This window comes from Archocentrus centrarchus, chromosome 22, assembly GCF_007364275.1.
Source record: "Archocentrus centrarchus isolate MPI-CPG fArcCen1 chromosome 22, fArcCen1, whole genome shotgun sequence".
In the NCBI taxonomy this organism is placed as follows: Eukaryota; Metazoa; Chordata; class Actinopteri; order Cichliformes; family Cichlidae; genus Archocentrus; species Archocentrus centrarchus.
In genome coordinates this window covers 19,261,530-19,289,473 of record NC_044367.1, presented here as the reverse complement: position 1 = coordinate 19,289,473, position 27,944 = coordinate 19,261,530, and the positions used below count along the sequence as shown (strand labels likewise).

Below are 27,944 nucleotides of genomic sequence, written 5' to 3'. Positions count from 1 at the left end.
ATTGAAGAATTCCAGGCAAAAAAAATAAAGCATTAAAGTGTACTTTCAACCAAGAACAAGTAACATTTATTTAATTATCTAAGCTCTGCAGATCACACAATAAATTTTCAATATTGCATCTCTGTTGTCCCGACAGAAAATTTCGGCGTTTTTACAGGTTTGCTGCGAAATTACGACATTTCCCACTACAGTTGAAGGAGGCATGTGGACTGTTTTCCTAGCGTGGGGGGCGGAGCTATGCAAATGAGGAGCCGTTGGCTGAATAGATGCTCCAGCTTCTGTGAGCGGAGCGGGACACTTGCTGTGGAGAGCAGAGCTAAAGGACAAATTGAGAGTGGAAACCGCTGCGGACAACCAAAATACACCGCTTTCACTCGACCCACAACATTCAAAAATGGCCTCAAAGTGTCCTAAGTGCGAGAAGACTGTGTATTTCGGTAAGTGATTCACGGGTTAAGGGGTCCAGTATGATTAAATTACTTTTTGGCTCGTTAGCTAATATATATTCATAACAATCAAATCGATTTACATTTTATGCCTTAATGCTCTTAATTTAGAAATGCCACGAGCGTTTCTTTGAATGGGATATAAAGTACTTGCGCATTTTTTTCAATGTTCATTCATTAAAAATAAAATACATTCGAGATATGTTAAGTAGCAGCGTTTACACTGATTTGCTAAAAATGCTTGATTTTTAATTGAGGTTCTGAATGTAAACATGAACTTTTGCTGCCTCTTGTGTATTTTGTTTGACGAATTTGTGAAACTGTAGTCTGCTATTGTTGCTATCGGTATAGCTCTCTATATAAGGATGTGTAAAAAAAATTAATCTCCTATAGTTATTTATAGGTATTTATATATAGGGTGTTAGGTCTTTTTAGACTAAAGGTTGCTGATAAGGTAAATGATTCACAGAAAAATACTTTGGGAAACCTAGAAGCTGTAGTGGCAGAGGGGTTAGTGTAAACAAAAGTTCAAACATTTCTTGTTTGTTTTTTTTTTTCTTTTTCTTTTTCTTTTTGTACATTAAACGCTTCTAACTTACGTGAGTGGAAACATGCCCTGTTTACACTTGTCTACACAAGACCGGATGAATGATTTATCTTATTTCGACACTGATCTGTGCCATTTTTAATTTGTTGTGTTTGGTAAACATCCAAGCCTGGCAGTTGGCTTTGGAGAGTTGGCTGATGGAGGCTGTTGCCAAGAGTGCAGAAATGCCATATGCTGAGATTGCCCACTCAGAGAGGAGCGCAGCACCATCATGCTGCGTCAGTGGGATAAAAACCTGAAAACATGCATCTTTCACATCCTTGTAAACAAAGATATGAAATCAAGGCACCCACTGGAGTGCAGAGCTTTGACTCGCACTCAGTCACAGCGAGAGAGATTGCACCTCATATTTACTATGACAGATGTTTACAGTGCAAAATAATCTACAGGCAGAGCAGTGGATTAAAGGAGCTCATTTACATCTGAAGGCTGCACTTGACATGCTCATTCCTCAGTTTATTTTTATTGCTGTAATACTGTTGAACTTTGAGTATTTCTATGGTTGTGTTTGGATGCACGCTGGGAACAAAAAAAAAAATCTTCGGTACTGATCTGTTCTACACTTCACAGCACACATCTGAGCTGTCACGGGGGTCAAAACCAATTATGTGAGTGGATGGAAGTCCTCTTGCATAACACGGGTGGCAGTGAACATCCTAGCTGCTGCTCTTCCTATGAGTCCCAAGAGTCATCAGCATGGAATAATAAAATTACAAATAAGATTTATTTTCCTCCAATACAAATTTTATGCATCGTAGCTGTGATGCGCTGCAGTGGCTGAGTCACAGCTCCTTTTTTTTTTTTTTTTTTTTTTTTTTTTTTTTATGTAACATGTTGAGATCCAACCTAGTGGAGTTATTTTTGGTTGGGGTGTGTTTCATTGGGTGGAGAGCAATGATGATGACGATAAAGGGCTACTGGAAGCTAGCGCTTGCTGAATTGGCTGCACTCATCCAGCCAAGAAAGTAAGGGGAGGTGAATGGCAGTATTATTAAAGTTTTAGTCATTTCAAGGGAGACTGTGAAAACTGTGACAATACATGGGAGAGGTCAGGGTGGGAGAAGAGTTCAGCTGCCCACAGACTGAGTATCAACATGATGTCAGATGTTGTAGATGAGCTCAGCAGCTCCACCTACACACGCCCTCCTCTCAGCCACTTTGCTTTACAGAGAGATGAGAAATGCAGAGCTGAGGTGATTATTCAGGTCTGCAGAACTGTTAAAGTCAGAGAAAAGGTATGAATGGGGGTGTAAAGTGGAAAATAAAAACCCCGTGCTTCAGAAGCATGCACCATGACATGTGTTGTCGATAGAGAAAATTGTCTATTTCCCGTCTTATTTTGCTCCCCCTTTTCTTCATGTGGTGGTGGTTTGGGGTGTGCTTTACAGTGCGGTGATGGGCCCACTCTGCAGGTACCCACCTGGTCCTCTTGCTTATTGGCCAAGTCCCACTGTAGGACTTGGAAAGAAAGTTATTTCAAGTGGCCTCAGTGAGCCGCAGTCTGGAATGGAAATTCTTTTGGGTTTGGGCAAATGTTATTTTTATTATTATTTTCCTTTCAGTTTTAAAGGACAGCTGTCTTCTGGTGGTGACAGTTCAATTTCATTGCCACTCAAGGCACATGTTGGAACATTTTCTCCACTTTTGAAGTTTCTGCAGCCTCGAGTACAGGCTTATTTTTAAGAAACCCAAATAAGCAGTAGCAGAAAAAGGAAGCCTTCTCTTGGTGCTGGTATTAAAAGAATGCAAACATCTCAAAGATGGTCACTTTTTAATTGTAGGGAATGGTGACTCAAATTCTCAGCGTTCACATTGCGGCCACGCATTGGTTAGTTCCTGTGGTACAGAGATGCTCATAATACACAGGGGACTATTTGCTGGCACGTGGAATACACTGTTGGCGTGTGAAGGAGAACAAAATGGTTCACTAAACATGTATCGAGCACCCAAGTTCAGCTGAGTGATGCAACTCTTGTGCATGACAAATGGGAGCAGTGCATCTTTGTGCAGCTAACTGAATAAATGAGAGCTCAATGGGAACTAATGGTGTTCCCTTTTCTCTCTTTCATTCACCAGTCCTTCTCATTCTGGCTCTCTTTCCTCTTCTTCAATCGGTCAGTGATGCCTCAGGCCCTGAATTTCTCTTCCCATTTTTTTTTTTCTTAACTGCAAAGACTGGGGGAAATGGGGTGAGATGGCTTGCCTTTATTTAAATTGAGACTCTCAAAGTGCTTCATGCATTATAATGAGAAAGGACATCTCTATTCACACAAGGCTCTTTCTGTCTCTGCGTACATTTGTCCTTCTGTAGAGACAGAATACCTTCGTCCCCTCAGTCTGCCGACAGGGACCAGTTCACTGTTTCCCACACACCTCCTTTTTTTTTTTATTTTTTAAATCCCGCTTTTACCCCAAACATTCACACAATACCCCTTTTTTCCCCCTCACCTCTTTTCTGTCAACACTAGAGTACCCTGTTTTCCACTTGGCTGCCCAGTGGGCTGTGTGAATGTGCCTTTTCAGTTATGTAACATCATTTCTTGAGTTGTTGCCTCCTGCTCAGTGCCATTGCATAACCTATCAGCTCCTGCATGCCACTCAATGAGAATCCCTTTTCTCTGCCTTTTTGAGGCACAAATATGATCCCCTAATGGAGATGGCATTAAGCTAGGTGCTGACAATTGAGCTCTCCCCCTACCCCACCTCCCGACACAGGTGAGCCCTTCCAGCAGAATGACCTGTTACATAAAGGCACAGAAAAACAAAGGTGACTGTGTGCAGTTCATCCAGATGACTTGCACATTACAGTCTACAGTTTTAGAGATTGCATTATTGAAACAACTTTTATATTGTTTATGGGCAAATTTTGTTCAGCAATAGCAATTTGGTGTATTTGTATTCTGAAGTTATTGCTATGTTGATGCCTACTATATGTACATGTGCGCAGTTACCTGGCAGGTTTCCAGTAAAACTGGAGGCTGATAAAACACAGAACATTCAGTGATAGACTGTAAATCAGAAAGATATGAGGCCTGATTAGATAACAGGTTTTTTGTGTGAGGAGGAAAAACTGGTAGCTATTCACAAATGAAATGGAAGAGCGTGCAACAGAAACAGGCCTAACAAACCAGTCATGATGTACATAAAGCATGTGACTGCTTGTCACTCAGAAAAGCCAAGTTTGTCTTAGAAACTCAACGTAGTTTTTCATTGGTTGGGTTTTAATTGGAACTCTAAAAATAATCTTTTTGTGCCCTCTTCTCCAGTGGTTTAGCAACACAGCCAACCACCAAAAACTCCTAATGTTTCCATAACAGCAGTGGACTGAAACATAAGTTAGCCTGCCAGGCTGTGGTCAGTGGTCAGAAATCTGTAGGCCTGTAGACCTACAGCTGTTTAGTGTCACCTTATTAGACCATACCTCCCTTAGTTGCCGTCTTTAACTTTGAGCTTTAATATAGTTGAAACAAGTGTTATTAAAAAATGATAAATTGAGAAAATAGTTTGTACTCTGCTTTTCCTACCTAAAACTGGGCATTTTAACATGGGTTCATATGGACTGACTAGATTTGGAGTGGGCTTCAAATAATGGGAGGAACTGCACTTTTTGGCACTTCTGTGTTACTTTAATTTTTCCATTCACGAGGTTATTACTTGGATAGTGGGTTTCTTCTGTTTGTGATTATCACAGAGTAGCCACTCAAGATGAATTTGCTGGCCCAAGTGATGCTGGTGTGATTTTGAACATTGCCATTTGGGCCGTTTTTATTAAAAATCTCTTCTTCTTTTTTTTTTTTTCTTTTTTTTTAACCGTGCTCTTACATTGAACCGTTGCAGTACAACATGCTTTTATTACTCGACTTTACACAACTCAGATGATTTCACTTAACTGCTACAGTTTATGCCTCTGTCATATGATGGCTCTCTCCCTCAGGGGTTCATTATCAAAATTACCACTGGCTGAAACTAAAGGAATTCCAGTGATCCTGCTTTCATTTTTTGAATGCATCACCCGCTACTCTAAGCTGTGCATCCAGACTAGATCTTCTGGAAACCCCTGCAGCTGGGGCAAAGCGTCCTGACTGGTTAGAGAAGAGATGCGGTGCAGGGGTAAGCAGGCGCAGGGGTTCAGGGAGGGCGAACAAGTCACTGAGACGGACTGTGGTGAGGGTGCTTTGCCTGCGGCTCCTCTGGCCAGCCCCGACAGGATGTGAGTTAACTGCAGTCCATTTACGTCAGTCAACAGGATTCACGAGGTCGGCATCTTTTATCCACAGTGGGAGGGGAGAAAGCCTGGGGAGGAAACCTCGCCTTGGCTGAGGCGACAGACGACCTCCAGAGCTAAGTTTTGCTATGGGGTTGCATCAGCCAAAGGGAGACTGATCCAAATACGTGTTTCCTAGCCGCTCTTTTGCATAGTTCTCCACCCTGCAGTGTCACTGAGCACCACAGGGAACTGCAGGCACACATTCACCCTGAACAGATCAATTTAGTGCTCAACACAACAGTGCCAGGGTCAGCTTACTTTAGGTTTGCACAGATACAGCACAAGACGGTCTTAAAACTCTTTTCCTACCAAGTGTGGATGATTTTTTTTTTTTAACAAATTCAGCCCATAGAGCTTGCAGTGGCCATTGTTCCTTAACGAGATTGTAAATGAAAAGTTGTCACGATAGTGTGAATATCAATTTTGAGTCTACAGTTTGATTATAGAACAGTTTGACCCCACTTCACCACAGGATAAAGAGGCCACAAATGAACAAATTCCTTAAATTAAAACTCCCTCAAGGCCACTTGTGAGGCTAGACACTCTTATGTGTACAAATGAATGGCCATTGTCTTTAAGCTGAGTAAAAGGTTGCACGTCCTTGAGGGTGTTTGTACTCTAGAGAGCTGAAAAATAAAAGGATGCAGAGGAGGAAATACGGACTGCTTATTTTTTCCTTTCTTACCTTCCACGATGTACCCTTCACGCTTGGGTCCAGCGTTGCCTTTGGGGCCCTCCAGTTTGCCAGTCAGGTGTGTGCTGTTTATTAGGACATGTAGCCATCACGCTGTTGTGACAAAAGCCAGAAAAGCAAAGCACCCGTGTAGACTCAGCTGTCACCGATGGACGAAGGGACTGAGAAATGGATGGAGAGCGCGCGTGTGTGTGTGTTAGTTTGTAAGTGTGTTTTAGAGGAGTTTATTGTAGCTGAACAGATGGGTCCACATTACCAGAGGGTGCAACAGAACAGAAGCCAGCCAGCCATGAGTTAGAGATATTTACAATAACACTGGTTACATCATGAACATTACGAAAGACTTGAGCTTAATCAGCTGCAAAAATGTAAATAAGTTACTAATTTGATGTCCACACGGCCTTAACTGTGACAAGCAAATTGTGAACACTTATAAACGGTAAATTATCTATCTATTTTTGTCTTTGATGCTGTAGCCTTCTCATAAATATAAACAGAAGCCTGTACAGTGATTTTTATCTCATTGCAGAGACGAACTCCAGCTGCACGCAGAGCTGTGGCCCTGTTGTCCTCCTCTTTGTCAGACACATTAGATTTCCCCCCCGCTGCACGCTGATCGAATTATTGAGTGATAAGAGGGCACCCATATGCGATGTGCAGAGCCCGGCTCCCTGGCTGACATTCCTCCTGCGCTGCGTGGTGGGAGTTCAGCTGTGTAAATGTTGTTCGGTACATTGTGCTTGTTTATCTGTTATGACTCCGAGTAAAACAGCAGACAAATTTCCTCCTGACCCGGGGTGGATATATTAGGCTGCCGTCAGCTCTGGTGTATCGGTGCAGCTCCTTCGTCACTGTTGACAATCAGGCAACTGTGATTAAGTCACTGGGAGAAATGGGGCCTTAATGATTATTTCCTCTGAAGAACCCTTGTTAAAGTCCTGTTGCTTAATGTTCTGTGCAATTACCCTGTGTTCGTAGACCATTTGCTGCAGGCCTTCTCTGATGCTTCTCCCTTTATAGGCTGAGGAACTTTGTATGAGAATAACAGCATTTGCTCCTAATGCAGTCTGATGCGTAATGGCATCTTGTAGCTGAACAAACAAGGTAAATTAAGTTATAACCTGATCAAAGTTCTCTGAGGTACCGCTGTGTTTGAAAGTGGAACAGATATTCTTACCAGCTGAAACTCAATCAGACAAGTAATTCATTTTCAGACATCCTGCATCTATTTGATGTTGAATTGCTGTTTTTGTCCTCTGCATTAAACGTCTTATGATTCCAATTTCCCGAGAAAAAGTTAGACAAAAGAATCATGCTGACCCTTAATAAAACATTCAGATCAGAATAATGCGGTGGAGTTCCCCTGTTTTAGTGCACTAATTTCTTTATGAAATTGCACTTGGGTTTCTCCTTTTTCTTTTTTTTTCTTTTATTTTTTTTTTTTTTTTCAAGTTCAGTATGTTGAGTTTTGCCTCCTTTACTTTGATTAATGGCTAAATCAGTGAGAAGAGGGATCAGCAGCAGGCTCACTCAGTGATTTAAACCATATTGACAATGCAATCAGAGCAACCGAGCGCAGACCGAAGAGCTTAGACCAGGAATTTACAAATGAAGTTAAGCAGCTTACAGTGGTGCAGGTATCATATGGTTATAGTGATGACCTCTGTCCAGCACTCTTTCTCATTTGGAGCGCAGTGTGCCTGCAGTAGCATCATCTCTGTTGGGACTTTATATAAATAGTGACATTTATTTTCACTTTAAAAGTTCAGCAAATTAAGAAGTTTATTGTTTTTTTTTAATGCTTTAATGCAAATCCTTTCCAGTTGATAACTGGGGTCTGGGACACATGGACATCACCAAATATCTAGTTTGCTCCCTTGAGATATTTTGCCAGGCTGTTATTGCAGCAGTCTTTGGTTGCTGCTTGTTTGTGGGTCTTTCTGCTCCTTCTATCAACATAAAACAGTGATCCGGTTCTATTGGCAGCCTTATGCTACCATTGCACTAGAGAAAACGGCACAACCAAAATTACTGCAACTGTGTCCAATGAACTTGCAACCTCTGTGCCTTTGAAATGGTTGCTTCAAAGATGGGGACCAGGTCTGCGGCCACAGACACGTCACAGATAATTTGCGTTAAATCTGCACAGACTGACTCAGATTGATTTCAATGTGTTGGCAATCTGTGTTTATAAATTAGATGGCAATTATCTGGAAACCTTCACCCATCTCTCTGAGAGTGATTGCAGTCTGAGTTGGACAGCAATTGTTTGGAGACAGGTTGCCTCTCACCAGGCATTCAACCACCAGTTTTTTTGCAAAGAGGTTGCCATCCTATTTTTTACTCTAGCGTGACTGAGCCAGTACATGCCAATGCTGTGATACTGCCTCCACCTTGTTTGACAAATGGCTTTTGGTCTGATTTGGATCACAATCAATTCCCTTCAATCTTCTAGAACTAACAGTCTAATCTAGACTAATCTGCCCTCTATGTTAAGTGTGGTTTGCATCTCGAGGTAAACCTGTTGTATCTGCATTCATACAGATGTCTTTTGATTGTAGACTTTGACAACAATTAGTTGTCTTCTGTGGTGTTTGGGGGCTGTTGGTGTTTATCTTGCCAGTTAAATCCTTCTTGCACCAAAGGCTGATTTAGTCACTCCTGAAGGTTCTTCTGCCAATGGCCTCCTTTCCTTTTATCAACCCTCTTTGGGCCACATATTGAGTTTCCTAGATCAGCTATCAAATGTAAGCACAAGGCTTGGTGTCATGTCACTATATCTCATGTCACATTCAATTTAGTTAGTGTGTTTTGGGTTAGACGGCAGTCACACTCATTAATATTTTCAATCTACTGTGCGACAGTGTGTCTTTTTTTTTTTTTTTATACCCTGAAGGTTTCAGCCCACCGACGCTATTTTAACACAGTTAGAACCCAGGAATTGTTGGAGTTACTTCAGATATAAAGCAAAAGCAGAAAGGTGCCACCGCTGTTAAGCAGTGATTTTTCTTAAGGACTTCTGCTGTTTACATTAAGTCATGGGGGAATTCTTTTTTTGTGTGCTTTTGAGTGAGGCAAATTGCATGTTGTGAGAGAAAACAGTCTGGCCAAAAGGATTTGGCACATCCTCATCGATGTTGACAATGTAAACGTGAGTATCCAGAGAGGCTTCCCTATGAACAGGATCTTGCTCGTTTACACAAGTGGGTGCATTCTCTCATGTTGTTGCTGTAACAAGGTGGAGGGAAGATGTGGTGGCATTTATTTGCACCCACACAGTTACTATTTTGGGATACTGAGACTATCTACCGTCCCTTGGCGCAGTCATTATGTAACTTTAATTAATTTATTTATAACTTTAGTTTTTTTCCCCTTTTTTTCCACATGCATGTGAAATGCCAAACCCAAATGCAAATGTTCCAGTTTTACTTAGGAGTCAGGGGCATATTAAGGATAATAAGGGCTGGCTGAAACATGTGGGCCAGATGAAGATCCCCCTCTACCTCCCCCACTCTATAACTCCCCCAGCACATAATGGAGACAGACAAGCTCACCCCTCTTACAACAACAGCTGGCCTTTAAAGCAGGGAGCTCTTAAACAGTGGACAGTGGAGGAATGAGGACATGCTGGTGAGGCTCTGACGTCCATTTCCATTCATGAGCTGACTTCAAATCTGTCTGGAGGTGTGTCTGCATTCATGAATCAGTCAGGGACAAATACAGCACTGAAGATGCACTGGCAGGCTCCCTGCAGTCCATTTATGGAGTCTATTTTAACATTGCATACATGCCAAGAAGTAGATGTGTATCCTCAGATTTATGAGGAAATAAATCACACACTCAGACAGGGTGAGCTCCTATTGGTTTTATTTGCACTGTCTTCAAACATCACCTGAAGGTTTATTAAAAGAAACCTGAAAAGGCACTAAATGTTCACTGTGAAAATGCAAGTACTAACACTGCAAATAGGTTAAAACAGCTTAAAAGGTCTTTCCTGTGAAGTACTGCTAGAGTTGTTAAAGATGAAACATCAAAAGGAACTAAAAAGCTCAAAGCATTTGAAGTTTATGCCACACGTATGTGCAGCAGTGTCACATGCATCATCTCGCACCCCCTTCCTCCGCTATTCTCCAGGGCCTTGTTGTTGCCCTTTCTGTCTCAGTGTTGTAACGGCCAGTGAAATTGTTTGCAAGTGGAAACCTCAGCAGGGACTAATCAGATCTCCCAAATCAATCCTTTCCACACAAAACTCCAAATCTAATTTTTTGTCATTCACATCAAATCAAATCAAAGTTAACTTGGTTATCCAAAGAATAAAGCTGATTTAATCAGAAGTGCCAAAAATATAAGGGCCCTCTAGAAAAATTCAAAGAAACAGGCGCAGTCCTTCCAAAGAGCATTTCCAGAAGAAAGGAACTATATCATGATCTGAGACGTGCTGTTGCTTTAACTCCTACCTCTTTCCACACTATGAATTCAATTTCAATTTTCAATTTTATTTATTTGGGACAATGCACATTAATAAAACAATCAATACTTTGTACGGATTGTAAATGAGCCAGATTATAGCATATTTGCTAATTTGCATCTGTAGTCCCTAGGCAGAAGGACAAACAACAGAAGACATCATGAGTATACAATAACAGTAAAAAGACAACACATTGACAAACATTCAAACAATATACAAGTGAAAATGAAAATCAGTGAAAGTGCGAACATGTCTGGGAACTTTTAATAAACTGCTTAAGGTGCTTTTTAAAAGTACTGTAAGTGGAGCATTCTCTGATGTTAGTCGGTACAGTATTCCAGAAATGACCCCCTCTGACTGACAGAACCGTTTGTCCAAAGGTTGTTTTTCTACGGGGGATCTCAAGGTCTCCTCTGGAAGAGGCTCTGGTGCAAAAACCTCGGTCAGATCTTAATTTAATGTATGTAGAAAGTGGAAGTGGAGCTAGTCCATGAAGAATTCTTCCTCAAATAAAAGGATACTAAGAGATGACACTCACTGTTTACTCTTCTGTCATATGCAAGTTTGCAGTCATTCCAAATACCAATAAATATCCAAAGAAATTAGAATGATGTAAAAATACATTCAATACTATTCTTTGTGCTTTCTCAAAACGAGGATGTGAGTCCACATATTTTAACTCTGGTTTTCATTAATCGCATTGCTGTTGAGATGTGACCTTAGTGCTCTGCTGATTTCAATTAGCTGTAATAAAGAAATGCTGGCAAAAATCAAAAATTGCTATAACTTTACTGAGGGTTGGTCTGAAGGTCATCTGTTCTAGCCTGTGACAGTGTTCTATTGTGATTTTCACTAAGTGCACACAGCCCAGTCAAATTATGCATTACACTAGTAAGTACATGCAGTAGATAGTGTTCTGTGTGCATTAATGTGTATTAATGATTAAAATAAGCCACAAAAGGATTGTTGTTTTGAAACTCAAAATCTCAAATTTCCTAAGTCTGAATTTGAATTGTTGGATTTACAGAGGAGGAAGAAAACAACATGAGAAAGAATCAATTGATCTTTATATCTGCATGTGTGATGTGCATATGTTTGTGTGTTTTTCAGTCCAGGGTATGTAAGGAAGCAGATTCCTGTATCCGGCTATTTGTGCCCTGCCTTGATAAGAGAAGGCGCTTCCGCTGCCGCCCGTGCAAATCCTTGGGGCTCATTGTGTGGAAGCAGTGGTGATTTATTATTGGAAAGTGTATAATAAGGCTCCCTGGCTAGTCTAGAGGGCCAGTCAGACTGGGTGACTGGGGGGAAAAAAAGTGTCGGAAATGTGTGGAGGGAGGGGCTGTCTCCAGCATCCAGCAGGATGGGTTATACTGTTAACTGGGGGATGGGTGTGTGTGTGTGTGTTTGGAGGTGTAACACAAAAGAATTGGGTTAGATGTGGGCACCCCCCGCTGCTAACGCTGGACTGGGACTAACGCAGCTGCCTGTCTATCCATCGATGATATCATCACAGCATCCTGTGTGGTACACAGGCATTCCCACTCTCCTCCCTCCTCTCCCCTCACTCCCAGCTGGCATGTTGACGGGTTTTCCATCAGGGCACAGAGCTACAGTACAAGGTTATTGTGGAGAGTGAAGCAATGAGGGACGTCATTCCTCTCGGCGATTACTGATTGAACAGTACACACAAAGCCCAACACAGCTGATGGAGGAAAATAAAGGGCGTTGTTCCAAGTAATCTATGTAAATGCTGCTTTATGTGAGTGTTTGCATTCATGCCCTTTTTCCTTTCTTTGTTTTTTGTCTTTCATGTGCAGCTGAAAAGGTGTCATCACTGGGGAAGGACTGGCACAAACTGTGTCTCAAATGTGACCGCTGCAATAAGCTTCTGAACGCCGGAGGCCACGCTGAGGTCAGTGAGATCTAACGAAGCTGCTGTGTGCACGTGTGTCCAAAATCTTATCTGATTTTCCAGCTAATCATTTTTTCCCATCATCTGTTAATCTTTTAGTTTTCCATTAAGTATTTCATTCAAATGACCCAGAGAAATCTATGAAGCGCTTCAGGAAAGTGGCCAATTTTAGCATGATGGAAGTCTAAAATCAGAGAAGCTTTTTTTTTTTTTTTTTTTTAAGTGTTTTAGCCTCAAATGTGTAAAATCTCATGACCCATATAGAATAGACTCTTGAAATGGAGACTTTGCATTCGGGTCAGTTTATTTTACAGACCTTGTGCAGGAAATTGCTGCATGGACGTCCCTTTCCTGCCTTGTTTTATGTCTGGTTGCATCTGTCAATATGTTTTCCCCCCCTCACGGGAATTTGACCCCCTTTAGCCCTGCAGGATGAGTTGCTTTCAGATCCTTCCTCTTAGTCTTGCATAACCAGACTGCACTATCATGTCTCAGCATATTGTAGATTCCCCTGACTTTTCATTATCTGGCACCTTCACGCTGGGGATTTTCTTATCTCGCCCTTTTTATTTTTGCCTCTCATACCCTGGCCAGCAATTCAATTTCACCCTCTTGATTGTCACTCACACACCTTTTTGAGTCTCTCACTCCTGATTAAGGAGGATGTGATCTCAGCCTCTTTGTACACAAAAGCAATTTCCCTGCAGACCCCAAAGGATGCTGCTCTGCTGTTTTAATCTCTTCATGATTACAGTAGTGCAGTCACACAATCTCTCTGAGGCCCATGCTCTCTGCCCACCATCCTCCCTCTCTCTCCATGGATGGCATCCAAATCCTGCCCTGGGCTGCAGCACCATGCCACAAGCGTGACTTTAGTTGGAAAAAACTTCCATCATCATGGAAACAGAACGAGTCAGAGTGACATTTCATATTTTTAAAAAAAATGTAAAGGGACTGTGGGATTGTCTGGGAGGGTGTTTGATGTTATCTAAAGCCTGGTATGCAGAAGGTTGTGAACTTTGGAGCAGCATTGGCTGCTTCTTTAAAAGGAGTCAAGGGGACAGGATGAAGCCCAGTGCGGTCAGTTGTTTGTGGGCTAAAGGAAAAGGAAGCAGCTCTCTCTGACTGATGCAATGACCCAAAATGGACGCATTAAGGTGAAGTCTTGACATTTGACCCTGAATGCATGCAAATGTGGCAAAGTTTGGTGCCTGTGAAATGAATGAGGGTGAACTGAATGGAAGTTAATCAACTTTGAGTAAAGAAGAAGAAACTTAAGCCAAAAAGTTGGGAACCATTTACCCTAAAACACCTAAAGTACCATGTGCACTGTATGATAAATGAGGAAATAATGAAAAGGAGAAGTTGGGACCAAAGTAGCCAAATGTTTGAAGTTAATCCACCTTCTCTTCAGTGTCTCACATAGCACCTTAAATCCAACAAAGCAGTGAGAAGTTGTTGAGGCACAAAGCATAAGAGGAGGATGTAGAAGGTCGGGAACGAAAAGAAATTTGAGAAGAATAGATGGAGAAGACAGATTTAAACTTCAGGATGTAGGAGGTTAACTGCTGGGAAGAGAGTGGGCCGTACTGCGATGGATAATCCATTTTTAGGGTCTCTTTGGCTCTTGATTGTTCATATCTGCTGCCATATGGAGACTTTTGCATAGCAGACTATTAACAGCTCTTGACAGAGGAGCCCTTTGTTTTCTGAGAGTCACCACTGCTTACTCACAGCCTGGCATCGGCGGCCGAACCTTCACGGATCTCGTAAATGTCAAACAGGAAGTGTGAAAGGAGTGTGTGGCTGCTTTAACGGTAGCTGATCCTATCATGGTTGATGCATTATTAAAGCTGAGAGAACAGTCTTTTATTTTTTTTTTTTCCTGCCACACCGTCTGAGGAAAAGGAGCTCATATGGCCAAAGCAGAGGGGATTATGGGCAGTATGTGCCTTGTTTAATGCCAGTTGTCTGTTTTTTTTTTTTTTTACCCCTACCACCCTGGGCCTGGCACCATGCCTACTGAATTACTTGATTCTTCTCATCTATGGGCATTGGGCTCTGGACCAGTGGCTACCCTGGCTCTCAGCCCTGATCCCCTACCCGAGCTGGTCACATGCTCTTGCAACGACCGCCACATTCCCAGCATGCATCAGCAACAGGCCATCTATGTCTTTGACTAGCTCCCCCCCCCCCCCCCCCCCCCCCCCCCCCTCTCAAGTGGGAACTCAGCGCACACACATGCAGACACATGGCTCACTTTGAAGTGTGGTGTGAATTTATCAACACAGGCCTGTTCCGTGGATACAGCCATTCTCATTAAAGTAACCTGTGACAATGACATCATCATTAGGCAGCAGTGAGATGGCAAAAAAAGAAGACTCAGCTCCATTTTTGGACACAGTCACTCCACCATTTCTTTTTCCACCCCCCAAAAAAGATCAAAATTAAATATATGATCTCAGAAAAGTGTGTAAAATAAATAAATAAATAAATAAATTGCGTCAATAGGGTTTTTTGCATGTTGAATCAGTCTGTATCTGTAGGTCATGGTGTTTTTCTGTCTCTCATACAGCACGATGGAAGGCCCTACTGCCACAAACCATGCTATGCTGCCCTCTTTGGGCCAAAAGGTGAAGTGCAAGTCAACTTTCTCATCCTGTGAGGTCTTTGTAAACCAATGTTAACACATCTTAATGAGTTCATAAATAAGCAAAAACATTAAAAAAATTAAAAAAAAGATATATTGAAAGATACAAGTTGATTCATCTGGAAAAATACATCAGTCTTTTTTTTTTCCATGTTTCGGTGGATATACATTTATTTGTTTGTGCATTTCTATCTTGTAGTTACTGAAACCCACCCCCCCAGCCCATCCCTCACATCCTCTCTTACGCATTTATAGGTGTGAACATTGGTGGAGCAGGTTCTTATGTGTATGATACTCCTGCCAACAGCACGTCTCCCACCAGCGTGGATTCAGTAACCAAAGCTGAAGAGAAGCGTGTGTATGCACCTAAGGTGCCATCAAAAGGTAAACAGGAAAGTGTATTCATGCTTCGAATTGTGGCTCTTTCAGCTACTCAGTAGGATTTTCTGTTCCTCCCCATGAAGATTTGGGTGTTTTCAAGAAGCTGTTGGTCAGAATGGAAGCTGCTAGCTTGGTGATAAGAAAATTGGTGCACAAAGTCTCTTGAAACTAGATGGGTCAGACAGGGTGGGTGTCCTGAGAGAGCAGATGAAAAAAATTATTGAAATGATGTTTATTCCTGCTGTGCAACATCATTAGGCTGCAGTAACCTCAAGAAAATGAGGCTCTTGAACCTGACAGTGATGCATTAATTTGTTGGACATTTCTGCAAAGTTTCAGTATGTTGGGGCTAAATTTGGACCAGCTCAGCAGATAAGAGGACGTGATCTCTTATCATTTTGAAAACAGGAAGTTTAAACAAATGCTTTAAGTTGTTTTTTTTTAAATAAAAAGAGAGATTTGTGTACTGAAGCAGTTTGTATATTGCCTGATATTTGGCATATGCTTCATTTTTTTTTGTGAGTATGTGGAAAAATGTGTTGCATTGGTTGGTTGAAGGAAAACTGAACCAGTGTTTTTGCCTTTTGACTCTGCCTGTCATTCTCAGCGGACCAAATGATTGCCTCCTGCAGGAGGGAATGAGAGAGGTGTTTTAATTTGGCAACCTGTGTATCTACATTGGCTGGATTAATGTCTTTAAAGAATATTGCTCCCTTGAAATGTATAAAAGCTACTTAGCGCTTGGCTAAATTTATTTTTATAACCCTGTGTTATTAGTTGACTAGATTTTCACACCTGGGAAAACAGGTGGCCATTTATTAAACCATTCCCTCTGCCTTGCCACTATTGTAATGTGTCTGCAATGTGTCAACAGCTGGCAGCATCACCACTTTTTCTGGGGAGGCCAACCTGTGCCCTCGGTGCAACAAGAAGGTGTATTTTGGTAAGCAGTTTCACACTTCCAGGAAATGAGAGGGATGAGGAAACATGTCTGAGTAAGAAGGTGTGAAAGTGCAAAGTGGCTGCTACAGTGTGTCACCAGTGTTGTATGCATTTGTGTGTGTCTGCCACTATAGCCGAGAAGGTGACGTCACTGGGCAAGGACTGGCATCGGCCCTGTCTGCGCTGTGAGAGATGCAGCAAGACTCTTGCTGCTGGCAGCCACGCAGAGGTGAGGGAACGGGGCAGTTAGGGGAAGGAACAAAAAGCAGAAAACAAAAATCTCACACAAGTAAGACGAAGGGTTTCACAGTGTGGGGCTGCAAGGGAGCAGACAAAAATCTAGTAGCCTGCAGCAGGTATAGTTTGCAAGTGATATTGGATACCTAATAAAAAATATTAGATAATATTAACAGGATGGCAGTGTATGTGTGGCACAAATAAAGAGGAAATGTTTTGGTATGGGGGCAACCCAGTGGTAGCATCGCTCCACAGTGTGTGGAGTTTGCATGTTCTCCCTGTGGGAAGCACCCCCCCTTCAGTCTAGAAACATGCTTGTTAAATGAATTGGTGATTCTAAACTGGCCGTAGGCGTGTACTGACACATCTGCTCACAAGAATAATTTGCAGAAGTAAATTAACAAAGTCATGGTTAAACATTTGTGGCTGGTTAAATTAATCCCTCTGTCTTCACAGCTTTAGTTATGCACTCTGCTTTAATAAGGTGGTATTAATCATATATATTTTTTTTTTTTTTTACATTACAGCATGATGGCCAGCCCTACTGCCACAAACCGTGTTATGCTGTTCTCTTCGGGCCCAAAGGTAACCGCTAGGTGGTGCTGTCAACCCACCAGTTATCAGCTACACTTGAAGCAGAATGTCTGAGCCGCACATGTTGCACATTTCAGTCATTTCATCATAACTTTGTATGCGTCACAGAAGCTTCTTTCACCCTGAGGTTAACCATACAGGAAATGTTTTGCAACTTGTCCTGCTCATGTTGTACCTTGCCTCTCCCTCTTTATTAACCCGTGACTCCCCCTGCTGTCCCTGTGGTTTTTCCAGGTGTGAACACTGGTGGTGTGGGCAGCTACATCTATGACAAGGAGCCCAGTGCAGTGACCCAGCCTTGAACCTTTTGTCCCCTCAGCCTCACCTCTCTTCTCTACACAACACTGACCATCAACCACAGTATTATTTGCAACCTCTTTTCTCTTCCCCATCCGTGTGTTCGTACCCAAGACAACCAGCCTTCTGCTCCAGATCCTCTCCTAAGTCTCTGCTGTTCTCCTTTACTCTGCCCCGGATCAAATTTAGCTACACAAGGAATGATTCATTGACTACAAGTGCTGCCTAGACATGTGTTATATGTATTTGCTGCAGGAGCACAAAACACATCCAGCATTCCCACATTAATGATATTGCACACCAGCGATGTTTACACATTTCTAAATATATATATATGAACACATTAAATGTCACTACATTAAAACATAAAGGTCTTAAATTTCAAATCTTTCACCCACAAAACAAATGTTTGTGATGATGCGTGTGTAAAGAAAACAAACAAAAAGAAAAGAGGTGAAAAAAAAAAAAAAAGCAATCAGAAAGGGATTCTCAGGTGTGCAAAAAGTGCTCTGCAGGTAGAGGGAGGTGCAGGTATTGACTGTAATGTGCTGACAGCCTGAGGAATTTCACCTCGGAGAGTGCTGCACACACAGGCGGTGCTGTGTAGCGCGTTGCCAATAAATCTGTGTTTTACAAATGCCATATTTTTAGTTTGGCTGCCTGACAACATTCCCTATGTGGGGGGGGGGGGGGGGGGGGTTTGGGGAGGGGGAGTCCTGTTATGTTGCTTAAAAGGTGGGAATGTGGAATGTCGGAGCCAGTTGCTGATGATTTTTCAGAATAATGCAAATGAACCGTTTGTCAGAATCTGGATAACGTATGATGTGCTTATACATAAATATTCTGATCGAGTTATATACATAAAGTCTTAGTGAAGTTTAAGGAAGGTTGGGCTACAGACAAACCTGTATTTATTCTTTTCATTCAAGTCCTTTGAGTTACCCCTCTTGGGACTGATTTTGAAGGAGGTAAAATGAGGCTGCATAAGCTGCATAATTCTCTATGATCAAGATTTTTATTATTTTTCAAATAAATAACCCCGCTGTTATTTTTCCAAGAGATGACGCGTTATTTGAAGTATAATATTTTTTTTGCCATTAACGAACAAAGTAGTTTAGCTTGTAGAAAGAGCCTGCAGACAAGTCATTCTGTAAGAATGTGCATCCTAGTATTACTGTATGACTGTTATTGTGTTTATTACCTGTTGTACATCGTAGGGCTTAACAGACCCTGCGGGGCTCGCTGTTTGTGGAGCTGAATCACCCTGATGCATTCATCTTTTTAATCCCTTGGATAAATATTGCAGAACGTCTTCATTTGTGTGTGACAGATTCTCAGCTCCTTTTTCTGTTCATGAATTGCAATAAACAAAACACTACATGTGGTGCGAGTTTTTGGTATTTGGTCTCATTTGTTCTCATAAGAAGGATTGTGTAACTTTTTGTGTTTTTCATTCAGGGGAAAGTAATTTGTTAGTCTCCTAAGTAAGAGCCAGTGAATAGCAGCACAGGAAAATGAATGGAGAACATTATTATTTAAGTAAACGAATTAGTCAATAACCTTCTCATAAGCAGAATTTAAGTAGTGTGGGTTATGGCACCATAATGCAATGTGTTTCCTATTAAAGAAAGGCATTATGAAGTGTTTCACAGCCTCCCAGTTTTGTTACGGCATATCTGCAGTGGTTAAACAAAATCACTGTGCTGCACATCTGCTGCTTTTCTTAGTGACAACTGTGTTGCCGCTTAGTGTGTATATGACACTCAGTATCACTTTAAATCGCTATTTATCATGTATAAGCAGTATAAATATGCAGCAAATAGAATAAACACTTCACTTTAGCTGTAGGTGGATGTAAACTCATTTTAAGCGTTGTGTGCAATATCTGAAAAACCAAAGCTTTTCCTTTGAAGAGTTTTCTTTATATTCCTACAGTTGCATTTTATTGTTTTGTCATTTATCAGTCTGGCTTGTAAGGCCACAGCAAAAGGGTGGACACACTGTTTGGCAGTTTAAGAAAGTATTAAGCCAACACAGATAAATACAAAATTAATGACGTGTGCAAATCAGTAAGATCAGTGGTATTGGGTGTGTATGGGTGGAGGTGAAGAGGCAGAATCGAGTGCCAAACACAACTTTATAGTCTGGGAACAGGGCCCAGGTGTTCCCTGTTGACACTGATGAGCCACCCACGTGGAATCTGGAATACGTGCGGTGGAAAAGATACTTTTATGCATCAGTATACCTGCAGAAGGAAAGAGTTGACAGCTTTGCTCATTTAAATACATAGTTTTCAACATATGGGCCACAATCTAAAACACTGTATAAACTTATTCTTCTCGTACTTATTTAATAGTGCAGTCATTTTTATGGCCATTTGACTATTAGTTCGTATTGATGTGATATCATCATGTGGTTGCAGCATATTTGTCAACAGCACATCCATGATGCAAATCTCCTGTTCCACCACATCCCAAAGGTGCTCTGTTGGATTGAGATCTGGTGACTGTGGAGGCCACGTGAGAACAGTGAACTGATTGTCATGTTATAGAAACCAGTTTGACGAGCAGCCATCAGGAGATGGGAACACTGTGGTCACGAAGTGAAGGACATGGTCAGCGACAATACTCAAATAGGCTGTGGCATTTAAACAATGCTCAGTTAGCGCTAAGGGGGCCCAAAGTGTGCCAAAAAAAAAAATATTTTCAACACCATTACATCACCAGCCTGAATCTTTGAAACAATCCTTTCACGTTGTCAACATCAAATTCTGACTCTGTTATCTGAAAGTCATTGCAGAAATTGAGGCTCTTCAGAACAGGCGAATCTTTATTGTCCAGTTTTGGTGAACTCTCACCAAAACCTCTGAATTCTGGTGAATCTGCTTCATGGTTTGACGTGTTCTGCACCATGTCTACATGCCTGATTGCATTGAGTTCCTGCCATGTGATGATTACGTTATTTGCTTTAACAATCAGTCGAGCAAGCGTACTTAATAAAGTGACTGTGAGAGTATGAAGAGTATTTGTGTTTCGTCATGTTTTTAGGTATTTCAGTTATTTTATCCGTTGCTCCAAGTGTCAAACCAGTAGTAGTGAAGAATGATATGAGGTAAGTATCACTAACTGATGCTAATACCAAAACTTGTATCAGCATGCTGAAACCTTGCTGAATGTTTGAAATGACTGGAAGGTGTCGTTTTTTACTGTCACACACACACATTTCCAAACATGATGAGTGACAGCAGCAGGAGCGTCTTCATTCTGCTGCATGCTTTCAGGACTTTTCAACAAGTTTCACAGTAGTATAGGTGTGGCTGCATTGCTGCTGCATGCTAAAGTCAAAATATGAACTACCGTTTTTTTTTTTTCCCAGCATTCAAGTACGTCCAGCAACACTGTGGAAACATTTTTGCGCCACTGGGCTGGACCACACCCTGAAACCTGTATGGTTTCCTGGATACCAAACACATATCTGTATGTATGGAGTCACTGAGCCACCTACACTGTTTTCACATCAGTGACTACAAGGTCACATGCACCTTGGATGGACTGTGGGCTTTTGATGGAGACTGCCAAATAAAACCATCTGTTGCAGGCAAAATTAGACACGCAGGAATTAGAGAGAATACAGTTGTCACCACTCGTACAACGCCCTGGCTTCAGAAATAAAGATTGTGCTGTCACGTTCACCTCAGTTTTAGAACATGCTGAATTTGAAAAGATCCACTGTATAATAAGTCTAAGCCCTGTGTGTCCTGGCAAGTAAAGAGATTTCATGTGAGAGTATTATCTGTAAAAGTAAAGTCTCGTAACTGCTTTTCCAATAAGGAGCTATCAGTTCCTCCCTCTCTCTTTTTTCCTTTTGGATCATTTCCTTTTCATTGAGGGGAGCGAGCTATGTCGCACATCATAAAACAATATTTCCAGCAGTTATTCCCTAAATAGATATTGCATACTTCCACAGACCTAACCCATCTACCAGATGTCCAAAAGTTTCAGTAAAGTGACCAAAGTAGCCATACTGCAGAGGAGTATAGGTCACTGTACTGGATCAGGGACAAATCTCTGGGGAAACCTTTGTCACTTTCCCCAGAAGGCCAGTTTTGCCTATGTAAAGCAACTGCTTCCCATAATACAGTTTGCTTTTAAACATAGCTTTGTTGCAAAGATATACAATGCTGAGAGTTGAAGGGCTCAGTTTTTAGTGAACTCAATCAAGACGCATATAGACTGCATATAAAAGATGGACATTGCCACCATGACATCACCACCCACTGGTTTGAGTATTTTGGCTGCCTTTGGTATGAAGTGAGAGGGTGGAGTGCGAAGTTGTCAGCTTATGTAACCAAATTTGGTTGACATGCAACATCCACAAACTGCCCGGATGCCACACACAAACACAGACACAGACACCTTCTATGTGTGTCTAGTATTGTATTAGTAGCAGATGAATAAATTACTATAATAGGCTGCTAATAAAATAAATGGATGGTGGATGGACTTGGATGGTCAGTACTTCAAGTATCTTGGGATCTTTTTTATGAGTAATGGGAAGCTGGAGTGTGAGTTGGTGCGGTGTCATGAGTACTGTTGTTTCTGAGTGAAAAGGTGAAGCTTTCGATTTACCGGTCTATCTATTTCCCAAATCTCACCTGAGGTCTTGAGATCTGGGTAAAGAGTAAGGTAGTGAGTACAAGCAGTTAAAATGAGTTTCTGGACTCAGCCTTAGAGATAGCGTGAGGAGTTTGGACATGATGGATGGCTAAATAATCCACTGAAATGCTACAAAAGGAACCAACACCACAACCATGGTGGAATTAGTGGGGATGAGGCCAGGCAGAGGGAAAAAAAAGCTACAACTGCCTGTCTTGGCACACCTGTCAACCACACCCAAACTTTTAACCTTTGTGGTATCCTGATGAGCGAGTTATTTAAAAAAAAAAAAGAAAATCACCCTTGTACAGTTATTGAAGGCAGAAACTGTCCATGGAGACCAAAAATTTGTTTTGTACCAGGCTGTAAACATGCCATTAAAGCTGTGAGGCTGGGCATTTTAACATCAGTCTGTGGGGATTAACCCTGTTTTGGAGCCAGCCTCAAGTGGCTGCTCCAGGAACTAAGTTTCTGGTTTTTGACCCTTCTGTGTTCTCCAAAGCAGCCATGGAGATTTCTGCTTTGTAGAGACCAAAAATGGAGCTAAGAGTGAATACTCCAAAACTTCAAATAAATAATAATATTGCTCAATACAAACTGAGAAGTCTGCTTTCATTTCTTACAGCAATAAGCTGATTAACAAAAGAGTTTTTTGGGGGGATCTCTAGCCCCCCCCCCAACAGTGACTCTTAAAAGTCTTGTGTCAGTCTGACCCTGATGCTGTTAAACAGCTGAGCTCCTCTGGATCTCATCCACGTTAGATTAACTTCTGTCCCAGTGAAGTGGGTGACAGACTGCATGGCAGTCACAGCTTCATTTCTCCTCAGACTGAATTATTGAGGCGCCTTTTGGTAATTAGGCTTCAAATTTCAAAATGCTTGCTAATCTGCTGTGATATTATATGGAGCAGCTATATGATAAGAAATTTATATTGCATTTCTGGTGATTTTACCAACCAAACCAAACCCAAAACACCTGACGGGAGCTGCACATAATAGCATGAGTCATATTAGAACCCTAGGCTTTGCACCAGGAGTTTGGTTTAACTGTACAGTTACATCAGATCCTCTGTATTAGTGAAAGGTGTCAGCAGCATTGTGAGCATTGTTCTCTTCATCACAGTGACAGTGCCATCTGTACATCCTTCCACTGTCTCAAAAAGACAGTGGAAGGACAGTTTTCAAAAGACACTGTGAAAGCTTTTGTTTATAGTCTTCCTATCATCAGCATTGAGCGTGTGTGCAATATTAATGCAGAGAAGCAGATGTCAGAGTTTAATCACAGCACAGGCATTCAGCCTCTACCTCCTTCTGCTCATAGCATCCACCCTGTGGCTACCACAGCTGGACCCACGCTGAAAGTGAGATGACGGTATTGCATGCAATGGATAAAACTGAACCCCAGAACCTCCCTGCTACCCCGATAGACCAAAATGATATGCTGTTTCTCCAGCACAGCCCCAAGCTACCTCACAAGAACAATCACTGAGCACAGGTGGGCCGTCTGCTGTTTCAAATTGCCGAGTACAGCAGCGGGGAGACATGAAACTGTGGCAAGCTGCCACTGTCTAGGCCTAAAGCCAAGGCCTTCCCTCTCTCCTTCTTTTGTATCGTTTTCCCACTGTTCCCCCAGGGCTTAGCCCAGCCTGCGATGAAGGGATTTTTATCATGCTTTTTGGTAAAGGGAGCTCTATTTTTCACAGATATCGGTAACTCAAAGAGGCCAGCTGCCTTTCTAGGTTACATTACAATTCATGGCAAGGATAATTGAAGGCTGGCGGCAAAGAAAATAGGGATAACCTTGGTTTTAGGTCACCTTTTGTTTATACCATCGAAACAGGCCACAGATTAGTTAACGAGGTATCCAAAGAAGGTCCCTTTGGTTGCAAATCCAAGAGCAACAGCACAGCCTTTTGCTGTCATTTATCTCATCTGTCAAGTTGGAGAACAGATAAAACAAAGTGAGATTGGAAAAACAGACTTGGTGCTGATATTGGAGGGATGCTTTTGAAGCTCTGGCTGAACTTACATGTACCACTCCCTTTCTGACCCTCCCATCTGTCCTTTCTGCAATATCTTAAGCAAATAGAAGCCCAGCGAAAAGCATGCTTTTGTGTGCTTACTGATGTCAGATCGGTTACATAATGTTGAGCCACACCCATCAGACGACCAGGAAGCAGCTGCTAAACCGATCGCATGAAACAGCCGGCTCCTCATCATCACATCTGAGTTTTTTCCCTCTTTTGTCACCTTTTCCTGTTTTTCCTCTTTTCTGCTTTCCATTGTGCACATTTAATTGATCACACATACCTACACGAGCTACAGCAGGGTTATTAAAAGTACCAAATGAGCGATGGAAAAAATAAAAGAGATCTCAAGATAAATATGGAAAGCTGAGGAGCCTCCTGCCATGTATTTTAAAAGGAAAGTTGGAAGTCCATTCAGCTTTTAGGGGATTTTTTACCCATTTGGAAACTTGCAAGGGTGCTGAAGCGGAGGAGGCATGAAAAATCTGGTGGGCTTTTACATTCATATCTTTACATGATGGATTCACTGAAAAGAAAGGAGAAGAGCAATGGCCAGCATTTCTATTTTAATAGCTACACAGCTAACACATGCAGTGGAATCAAACCAGATTCCCATAAATTGGGTTCTAATAAACTTTTGTCTTTTCTGATAATGACAAAGATGTTTTAAAAGTGCATCAATGAACTGAAAGCAGCAGAGCTGCACTTTACAAAGTCATTTTCATGCATCTCATCTGGGATGGTGAGCTATTAAAGCTGCACTAGTCAACATTTTTTATTTTTAACAATGCGCGATGTGAAAGATGTTGCTTTCAGAGATGAAACCTCAAACATCTTATTCATTTATTTAGATTTGTTTTGAACAGGTTCATAAGCTTTCATCTTCTTTATGGTCTTGCCAGAATTGCTTAAGCAAATGCTTTGACAAAAGCAGCCTGATATAAATCACAAATTTCTGCTGAAAAAAAACAATTTCACCTGAATGTTGCTCCATGTTTGCTGGATCTGTAAATAAGTTTGCAGTACCCATCAGAGAACCACTGACTCTTGGCAGGAATATGATGCAAGTGTCTGAACCTTCAACATCCTGCTTGAGTCAACTTCTTATTAGCAAATTCTGGTGAAATCGGTCTGCCAAATGAGAAAGATGAACTTCCTGAAATGTGTGTGACTGAATGTCTGCAAATGCAGGAGCACTCACAAGTAATTCCCATAATTCTTATCTCTAACTGAGCTCAGATAAAACAGTGACTCAGTGGGCAAAAAAAAATCACACATAGCACATGAAGAATGAGAAGGCAAATATTTAGTTTCTATAGTGACTTTGGTTTCATTCATCTTTCTGCACATTTATATTTTCATCATACATGTGTTATGGCTCGGCTGTGTGGCAGGTAAAGCAGGACCCAAATGCAGGACTCAGGGAACAGATTTAACGCAGGCTTTACTGCTGCAAATCACTGGGTGAGAAAATACAAAGCATTATCTAGGCTTGGCTTGGACTGTGAGTCAACATGGGAAACATGGAGCAAGGAAGCACGCAGCGTGAGGGAGCACATAACAAAGAACAGGGGGAGCGACAGATAATAAATGCACATATAGGTAATGAAGAGAGAGTGGAGACAGCAGGGGAGAGCAGGTGAACAAAATCTAACTAATGAGACAAGGGAAGCAAAACTGAAAACAAAGCACATGATACCAGGAGCTGGCAAAGCAAAACAGGAAGTAAGAAAGCATGGAAACAGAAATGCAGACTTGACACAACACAGGGAGGCAGACACACTGAGGAAATACAATAACACAGTACACAAATGAACATAACACCTCAAGGCAGATATGCGAGAGAAAGAAACACACAGGGAGGAACTAAACTAAAGCACAAGAAACTGAGAATACAATGATTTTTTAAGCACAAGGAATAATAAACTAAACAAAACCTCAAAGTCCACAAGACTCAAAAGATTGGGTCAAAGACCCAGGCCCGTGACAACCTGTCCTTAATAAATACAGCACATGTCTCACAGTTAGGGCATCTGTCTCTGTCCAAGGCCACACCCGCTGACGTCACAGCAGCTTTCCACATTGTTGAGTATCCTGTAAATGGATAGCGGCCTCTCTGTGTACAATGGACTCAGTGTGCACGCTGAAAGACTGAGCTGGAAAACAAATGAGGAGGGGTGCAGAGCTAAAGCGCTGCAACCAGTTTGTGTCGCTTATGGAGGAGGATGAGCGATGACTGGAATGTGAATGAGGGGAGATGATAGGCAAAAGGACAATTGCAGCAGTGAGGACAAGAAAATAATTGTGTAAAGCTCCATAACCAGACTCACTTCTTGATGTAAAAACCTGAATTTTAAAAAATTAGAAAATAATAACTATAGTATTTTTCTTAAGAACTGACTTTTTAATTTTGTTTTTATTTGCTAAAAAATGTAATTACAAAAAAGTATTTTTATTCTGTGAGGCATACCATTACTGTTATTTCATTGGTCCAGTAGCTGTGCAGGTTAGTTATCTCAGCACAGATTTAAAGTCTGCACAGGAAAAAGTGTTAGTCATGACATTTGAGGGTTTATGTGTGTGGTGAACACACATGTGAACCAAAAAGCTGGGTTGGGAACCAGAGCAGATGCTAGCAGGCCCACTTTCTGAGGATAATTAATAGCATTATAGAGCAACCCAATTATTAAAAGAGAACTTATAAATTTTACATATGAAAAACATTTTTTTTTTTTATAGGTTTTGTTTATGGCTTTATACACTCACTGGTACACCAATACTGGGCTGGACCCCCGTTTGCATTTAGAACTGCCTAAATTCTTCACGGCATACAACAAGGTGCTGGAAATTTTCCTTAAAGATTCTGGTCCATATTGACATGATAGCACCACACAGTTACACATCCATGACAAAAGTCTCCTCTTCCAGCTTTATGACACTGTGGTCATAAAGTGTTGGACATGGTCAGCAACAATTCTCAGTGTTTAAATGATGCTCAGTTGGTACTAAGGAACCCAAAGTGTGACAAAAAACACCATTACACCGCCAGTAGCCACCTGAACGATGGCAAAATGGATCCATGCTTTCATGTTTATGCCAAATTCTGACCCTACTGTCATAATATCACTGCAGAAATTGAGACTCATCAAACCAGGCAATGTTTTTCCAATCTTCTGTTGTTCAGTTTTAGTGTGTCAATATGAATTGTAGCCTCAGTTTTGTGCTCTTAGCAGATAAGCTGACAGGATAAGCACCAAATATGGTCTTCTGCTGCTGTAGCCCATCTGCTTCAAAGTTCAGAGATGTTCTTCTGCAGACCTTGTGTTGTAACGCAGTGTCATTTGAGTTACCGTTGCCTTCCTATCAACTCAAAGCAGTCCGGCCATTCTCCTCTGGCTTATGCCATCAACAAGGCATTTTCACCCAGAGAACTGCAGCTCACTGGATATTTTCTCTTTTTTCAACCATTCTCTGTAAACCCTAGAGATGGTTGTGTGGGAAAATCCCATTAGATCAGTAGATTCTGAAACACTCAGACCAGCCCATCTGGTACCAACAACCATGACATGTTTAAAGTCACTTAAATTAGCTTTCTGCTCCATTCTGATGCTCAGTTTGAACTTCAGCAGATCATCTTCACCATGTCTACATGCCTGAATGCATTGCGTTGCAGTTGAATAGGTGTGCCTAACAAAGTTGCTGGAGAGTGGCCTGTTCAAAGTCCACTAAATTTCCTCAAGTGCTGGAGTTACAAAGAAGTGAACCCAC

At 41.6% G+C, this 27,944-nt stretch overlaps 1 protein-coding gene across 1 annotated transcript; it reads left to right on the top strand.

The window, feature by feature from the left end:
- The first annotated feature begins 258 nt into the window (after positions 1-258).
- On the top strand, positions 259-18,005 carry crip2 (cysteine-rich protein 2). Its single transcript, XM_030718486.1, has 8 exons — positions 259-437; positions 12,300-12,394; positions 14,970-15,027; positions 15,300-15,428; positions 16,300-16,368; positions 16,502-16,596; positions 17,132-17,189; positions 17,433-18,005. The coding sequence occupies exons 1-8, from the start codon at positions 395-397 to the stop codon at positions 17,498-17,500; spliced, it is 615 nt and encodes a 204-aa protein (XP_030574346.1). The 5' UTR covers positions 259-394; the 3' UTR covers positions 17,501-18,005.
- The last annotated feature ends 9,939 nt before the right edge of the window (positions 18,006-27,944 follow it).